General features: G+C 43.1%; 1 protein-coding gene across 1 annotated transcript in view; it reads left to right on the forward strand.

Moving 5' to 3' along the window:
* Positions 1-324: 324 nt before the first annotated feature.
* The window catches only part of thbs2a (thrombospondin 2a), a 34,104-nt gene continuing 26,531 nt past the window's right edge, over positions 325-7,897 (forward strand). Inside the window, exons 1-4 of the mRNA XM_084141806.1 lie at positions 325-396; positions 951-1,022; positions 1,536-2,095; positions 2,834-2,918. Of these exons, the coding sequence (XP_083997932.1) occupies positions 956-1,022; positions 1,536-2,095; positions 2,834-2,918 (712 nt within the window). The 5' untranslated portion in view covers positions 325-396; positions 951-955. The remainder of the gene's footprint in view (positions 397-950; positions 1,023-1,535; positions 2,096-2,833; positions 2,919-7,897) is intronic.

A 7,897-nucleotide genomic window follows, 5' to 3' on the forward strand; every position in this document is an offset into this window, starting at 1 on the left:
CACTGAGACAGCGCGAGGGAGGGGGTCACGGGTGGATGGTAAATGCCGCTCTAACAGGTACGAGCCAATTACGCTATCAGAACGGAATTATGTAGTTCCGCCTCAGCAACGGTTCCTAACGTTTCATATTTAAACTTGACTGACATGGTCGTAGTGAGGAGTAAGTATATAAGAGGGAGGGAGACTTGTGCTTAAGCCACTATCAAGTCCTCCCTGCATAATGTGGATCTAGTGAGGTAAACCAAGCGGACGTTACATTTTATGCACCGGTTTATAGCAGTTATTCCGTTTTCATTCCACTATTCATACTTATTAGAATAATATATATTGTTATTACCTCCTTTTTCATTGGATATCTAACAGATTTTTTCAAAGGGGGATTTGCACTTTCACCAGGTAAGTTGCTGCATTCAAGTTTACTGCTAGTCAGAATCATTTAGTCAAAGAATGCAGCAAACCTATATTCTGTTATTTGATTAATTCGTTTTGAAAAACATAATGCATTTGAATAAATTGTTTTAGAAGTAGTGTATTCTCTTTTCCCAATAGCCTATATAGTACATATACTGTATGTGCACGTTGTAAGGTGCTTAATTCGTGTATCTTCCTAGAGAAATCTGTGTTCGTTTTGGCTTTACAGCGTTGCTATTGTTGAAGCAGATCTGTGGATTCTTCATTAAGGGATGCACTTGTAATGGAATGACTGAGAACTTCAGTATTCACAGTTGCAATGAACTTGTTGTCACTTTGTGACAGCAGAGCAGAGGGTGAATAAAAAAGAGATAGCCTGTAATGGCTAGGCAACTTTACTTATGAGAAGTAAAGTAAAGTTTCATCAACTTTATTTTACTTACTATTACATTGTCATTACAATAGTGATAAAGTTAACAACTTAAAATGTGCTGTTACCTCTGATGATAATCAACATTGGTGTCTCTTGTGTTTTGAAGGAGATATGATACTCAGGAGAAGTCTCAACTTGATGCCCATTTTATTACTTTGCTCCTCAGCACTACCTCAAGGTAAATCTACTGATGCATAAAGTTTATGTGCCTTTTCATCATTATCATAACCACTATTCCATTACATTTTTATTGCTAAATAAGTCTGATGTTTGTGTGGCTTGCGCAGATGCTGTAGGTTTTAGATGTAAAAAGCATTAAGCATGAGTGAATATGATGCTGTCACTTTTGCTTGTGCATAAAAGCATACCCAGTTAGGCAATAGCCAGGGCTCTCCAACCCTGTTATTGGAGAGGTACTGTCCTGTAGGTTTTTTTAGTTACAACTCTAATCTAGCACACCTGATTCTAATAATTTACTGGTTGATAAATTAAATCGGGTTAGTTACAACTGGGGTTAGAGCGAAAACCTACAGGAGGGTAGCTCTCCAGGAACAGGGTTGGAGAGCCCTGCTATAGACCTAGCTAAAATCACTTGGTCAGATTTTTGTAAAGAATGCCATGCTGTTTCATCAAGCTAATTGGCTGTACACGTTCTCCTCTCCTTACCTATCCCCTGTATGACTCATGGAAGATGGCGAGGTTACTATGGATGACGACACAACGTTTGACCTGTTTGATATTAGCGGTATCACACGCAAGACTCTGGGCGCCAAGCAATTCCGTGGTCAAGACACCGACAACCCCGCTTACCGCTTCATCCGCTTCGACCATTTGCCCTCTGTGAGCGCGCCCGTGCTCAAACAGATGCTTCAGCAAATCCAGAACAATGAGGGCTTCGTGTTCGTGGCCAGCATGCGCCAGGACCGTGGCTCGCGGGGAACCCTCATCGCCTTGGAAGGCACCAACGGCCAACGGCAGTTTGAAATAGTCTCCAACGGTCGCGCCAACACGCTGGACCTTGTCTACTGGGTGGACGGCTCTCAAAATGTTGTCTCCTTCGAGGATGTTGACCTGTCTGACTCGCAGTGGAAGAATATCACACTTCATGTTCATGGCGAAAATGCAAATCTGTTTGTGGGCTGCAGTCTCATCGACAGCTTCATCTTGGACGAGCCATTCTACGAGCACCTGCAGGCAGAGGAGAGCCGAATGTTCGTCGCCAAGGGATCCATCCGCGAAAACCACTTTAGGGTAAGAATTTGTCCTATGGAATAGACCACTGTATTATGCTGTTCAACTCAAGCTTGGTTCCCAGTCGTTCCCAGTAGTAAAAAAAAAAAAAACGTTTAGACTGTATTTTTATAAGGGAGAAACTTTCCTTCTACACTTTATTACTTGTGTGGTCTTCAGTAGGGTGTGCCTTTGTTAAAAATAAAAACCCGACTACACCATGTCCAAAGTCCTAACCTACTCTTAGTCTTAGTCATAATAAAAGTTTAAGAAGTTAATAAACCATATAGCATTACAAAGAAGTGAACCATGTAATTATGAGAGAATATTTTTATTGACAGATTACACAGACCTTTATGGTTTTACCTGAGCCTGTCATTTTTTACATCTAGGCGCACTTCACACTACAGGTCTCCAGACAATGTAGAAAACCAATGGTCCTCCCTCTGAGGAGGGTTCAACGGTTCAACAAGGACCTACTGGAAATGTGGCATGAAGTGCATCCAAAATGGCACTCAATTTTTTGTCCAGAAAAGTAGTGCACTAGATATAGGGAATAGGAATCCATTTCAGATCTATCCCCTTGAGTCATGATGATGAGTCTAATGTTAGCCGTTAAGAGTAACTCATTTGGTATTCATTTACCTTGACATAGTAGCTCAAGGTAAGCGAATACCAAAGAAGTTGTTCCTAGCTGCTAGTCTAATGTGACACAACTGTCCTAGTAGTCATTGATCAGTCTCTTGTCTTGTCACACAGGGGTTACTGCAGAATGTTCGCTTCATGTTCGACACATCCGTGGATGATGTTCTCAGGAATAAAGGCTGTGAAGTCACTAAGCCAGGTAAGGGATTTTGGCTAACGTTACTGGACTGGTCGTGTTCATTAGACACCAAATGAAAAAAATTAAAGTTTGAAACAGGGACTACCTGGACTTGTCCAATGAGAAAGGCTAATTTTTGTTTGCCATTGCAAAAAGATTTAGAATGTTTTCCGTTGCGTGCCCTAAGAACATGCCCCTGTAGTTTGGATAGACTGAATCCTACCAATTTGGGTCGATATGATATGTAAATATATTTCAAGGACATAATCTCGAAGACCGTCTGAAATCGTGCTGTATTGTGTTACTGCAATTGTCCTTTAGGCTGCGTTTACACAGAAATCCCAATTCTGATCCTTTGCCCAATTATGGGCAAAAGAGCTGATCTGATTGGTCAAAAGACCAATTAGTGGAAAAATATCAGAATTGGGCTGCCTGTATAAACGCAGCCTAGGTAACCTTTTCCCAAACCGGTTTGTGCTGTACAGCAAACTGTTATGGTCCTTGTCATCCCAAGTTTGTCACGACAATGACCATAGAAATGGCCAAGACAGCACAAACAGATCTGGGACTGACTGAAGCTAGTACTTTTTGGGTTTCTGTTGTATAGTTTTTTCATGCTCTGAATATTCTGATGATGCGACTTTAACTCGTCCTTCCTGAACTGCTCTGATCTCCGTTAAACTCCCCAATAAAGCCCCATTCAATGCAGATGTGACTGAACGATCCATCCTTCTGCCTCACATGTTGCATCCCAAATGGCACCCTATTCCCTATAGTGCACTACATTAGTAAAAAGTAGTGCACTACATAGGGAATAGGGTGCCATTTGAGATGCACCCACAGTCACATGCAACCTCTTACAGCGTTGGTCTTCTGTGTTTCATTTAGATAAAACCGTAACAAATTTCCCCAACAAAGTCCAACCACTTAAAAAGATGGAGTTCTTCCTTATTTCCATTGTGTCTGGTTCTGCTATTCTATCACTTTTTTCGGTCTTTAGTTTTAGTGGGTCACGGAAAGCTTGCAGATCTGATATGTGGCGATATCTGACAGTATTACATCATGTTAGCGGAAACAGCCGTTTCAGTGTGGTTGCGTGAAGTCAACCAATGTGTGTGTGTTTGTGTGTGTGTGCTGCGGTCGTCAAGACAAAAGGAGATACTGTACAGATGCTAACATTTATTTCCATTGGCAGTGGAAGAAATACCTGGGGAAGAAAAATAGAGAAAGTTAAATGCTATGCTGGAAGGAAATAAGGGAGTCACCACCACTTTTCCTTGCATGTACACACACACACACACACACACACACACACACACACACACACACACACACACACACACACACACATAGTGAGGTCATGAATTGGCTGATGGGGTAGTAGCCTCTCTGCTGCTTTTGTTCACACTGGGCGTGGGGCCCTGTAATCCTCAGTAGGGGCTTCTGAGAAGGTCCAGAAACCCCAGGGTGTGTGGGTGTGATGTGAGTGTGTGTGTGTGTGTGTGTGTGTGTGTGTGTGTGTGTGTGTGTGTGTGTGCTCGCGTGCATGCCTGAATGTGTGTGGGTGTCTGTGTATGTGTGGCTTGTAGCTCCATTGTTGGCACAAGTGCCTTTCGATTCTACCTGAATGAGCAGATTTGATGTTATGTCACAGAGACTTCCCAGTGAGTCACTGGAAAAAGTCTAGATGCTCTTACCAGCCAAGGTCTTACCCTGGCATCAGATATATCTAACGCTAGCTCAAAAGTCACTCATAAGATCACACAAAACTGCCACGTTGTACAATTAATGGGAAGCAGTTGAAATATCTTGTGTTTCTTCCCCTCTATCTCAGTCAAAAAGAGGAGAGGAAAGAAGGGAAAGAGGATGATAAAGGAGTCGTGAACCAACCAGAATAACTCATCAACAGACATGTCCTAAAGGCACGCACACACACACATTCACACACACACACACACACACACACACACACACACACACACACACACACACACACACACACACACACACACAGTCACACAGTCATACACACACACACACAATCACAAACACACACACACGCACACACACACACACATAGCAACAGATTAAAACACACTTGGGAGATTCTTCTGGTTAAACGGGGCCAGCGTGACTTGGACCTAGCCTGATTTAGAGTCCCTAACCATTAGAGTCCCTAACCACCCATTAATCTCTGCTCAACTACTACACATGGCACACACACACAAGCATGAATGCACACACACACACACAACACACTCTTGGCTGGATACACTGCGTTCCTCAGGCCTTTCCTCACCAGGAACCCCAGTCTGAGACACTGCTTTGGGCTAACTAATCTATCTGATGTTCTATCTATCATTTATTTATGCATTTATCACAGTTAAAATAAAGAAAAAGCAGTACAATATACTATTAAACAGATGTACAGTTGAAGTCGGAAGTTTACTTACAATTAGGTTGGAGTCATTAAAACTTGTTTTTCAACCACTCCACTAATTTCTTGTTAACAAACTATAGTTTTGGCAAGTCGGTTAGGACATCTACTTTGTGCATGACACAAGTAATTTTTCCAACAATTGTTTACAGACAGATTATTTAACTTATAATTCACTGTATCACAATTCTAGTGGGTCAGAAGTTTACATACACTAAGTTGACGGTGCCTTTAAACAGCTCGGAAAATTCCAGGAAATTATGTAATGGCTTTAGAAGCTTCTGATTGGCTAATTGACACCATCTGAGTCAATTGGAGGTGTACCTGTGGATGTATTTCAAGGCCTACCTTCAAACTCAGTGCCCCTTTGCTTGACATCATGGGAAAATCAGCCAAGACCTCAGAAAAGAAATGGTAGACCTCCACAAGTCTGGTTCATCCTTGGGAGCAATTTCCAAATGCCTGAAGGTATCACGTTCATCTGTACAAACAATAGTACGCAAGTATAAACACCATGGGACCACTCAGCCGTCATACCGCTCAGGAAGGAGACGCGTTCTGTCTCCTAGAGATGAACGTACTTTGGTGCGAAAAGTGCAAATAAATCCCAGAACAACAGCAAAGGACCTTGTGAAGATGCTGGAGGAAACAGGTACAAAAGTATCTATATCCACAGTAAAGCGAGTCCTATATCGACATAACCTGAAAGGCCGCTCAGCAAGGAAGAAGCCATTGCTCCAAAACAGCCATAAAAAAGCCAGACTACGGTTTGCAACTGCACATGGGGACAAATATCGTACTTTTTGGAGAAATGTTCTCTGGTCTGATTAAACAAAAAATTAACTGTTTGGCCATAATGACCATCGTTATGTTTGGAGGAAAAAGGGGAAGGCTTGCAAGCCGAAGACCACCATCCCAACCGTGAAGCACGGGGGTGGCAGCATCATGCTGTGGTGGTGCTTGGCTGCAGGAGGGACTGGTGCACTTCACAAAATAGATGGCATCATGAGGAAGGAAAATTATGTGGATATATTGAAGCAACATCTCAAGACATCAGTCAGGAAGTTAAAGCTTGGTCGCAAATGGGTCTACCAAATACTAATTCAGTGTATGTAAACTTCTGACCCACTGGGAATGTGATGAAAGAAATAAAAGCTGAAATAAATCATTCTCTCTACTATTATTCTGACATTTCACATTCCTATTCACATTTGGCTAAGGTGTATGTAAACTTCCGGCTTCAACTCTATGTTATATCTGTGGACAGTTTATCATGTTGTAGACCACGTAATAGTCTGTCAAACACTTGTAGTGAGACCTCTGGGATCTATGAAAACCACAGAATTATGAGTGAGACAATGTGGATCATAGAATAAATAAATATTGCTTAGTGATTGTAAACTGTAGGGACTGTTGAGGCAATGGGTATAGCAAAAGCATTATAATAATAATATATAATATGCCATTTAGCAGATGCTTTTATCCAAAGCGACTTACAGTCATGTGTGCATACATTTTTACGTATGTGTGGTCCAGGGCGTAGCTAGTAACTAGCTAGCTCTGGTCCGCACTAACTCAGGTCTAGCTCTGGTCCGCAATTATCTTTCACTATGATACAAACAAAGCATCCAACAGATACAGGGGAAAATCCTAACCTGGACACAGATCTGTTTGTGCTGTCCTGCCAACTCCTATGGTCATTTCGGCCTATCGTTGGGATTTCAACAAACAAACACACACACACACAGGGCGAGGGCGGCAGCTCGCTAACAGCCCCCCAGGTGGAGAGAGACATGGATAAACAGACACTTCCCCTCTTGTCAAAAGCCAATTTCTCTCTCTCTCTCTCTCTCTCTCTCTCTCTCTCTCTCTCTCTCTCTCTCTCTCTCTCTCTCTCTCTCTCTCTCTCTCTCTCTTAGTTACTAGCTACGCCCTGGACCAGAGCTAGCGCTGACCAGAGCTAGACCAGAGTTATTGTGGACCAGAGCTAGCTAGCTACACCCTGGACCAGAGCTATTGCGGACCAGAGCTAGACCAGAGTTAGTGCGGACCAGAGCTAGCTAGTTACTAGCTACGTCCTGGACCAGCGCTAGTGCGGACCAGAGCGACTAGCTATGCCCTGGACCAGAGGTAGTGACAGATTATAGCTCTAGTCCAGGGCATTACTGCGCTGCATGCGGACATACCAACTGAGATGCAAAATACCATCTGTGACACACGCGCATGAACTTTGATATTCGCCGACCAGGCGGTCTCAGCGCGCATAATCTGCAGCTGGATGCTTCTTCTCCAGGCAGGCTCAATTAAACAAACGCTCAAAGTATTTGAAAGAAAAAAAATACCACTATGCCCAGGTCTGGGTTGGACTAGTGAGAAAGAGACAAGACCATTCTCTTCCAAAGGAATACTTGATGCAGGCCCAGCTGTCTGCCAGCCCAGCCCAGCCTGCTCACCCCACCCCATCACACCACAGCTGAGCTCTGGTCTGTTTATAAAACAAACAACCACCCATCGTGCCCCGGCGCCTGCAGCAGTACATCTCTGTGATTCACTCTGAGAGCAT

The sequence above is a fragment of the Coregonus lavaretus genome, assembly GCF_964263955.1.
Source record: "Coregonus lavaretus genome assembly, chromosome: 25".
Taxonomy (NCBI): Eukaryota; Metazoa; Chordata; class Actinopteri; order Salmoniformes; family Salmonidae; genus Coregonus; species Coregonus lavaretus.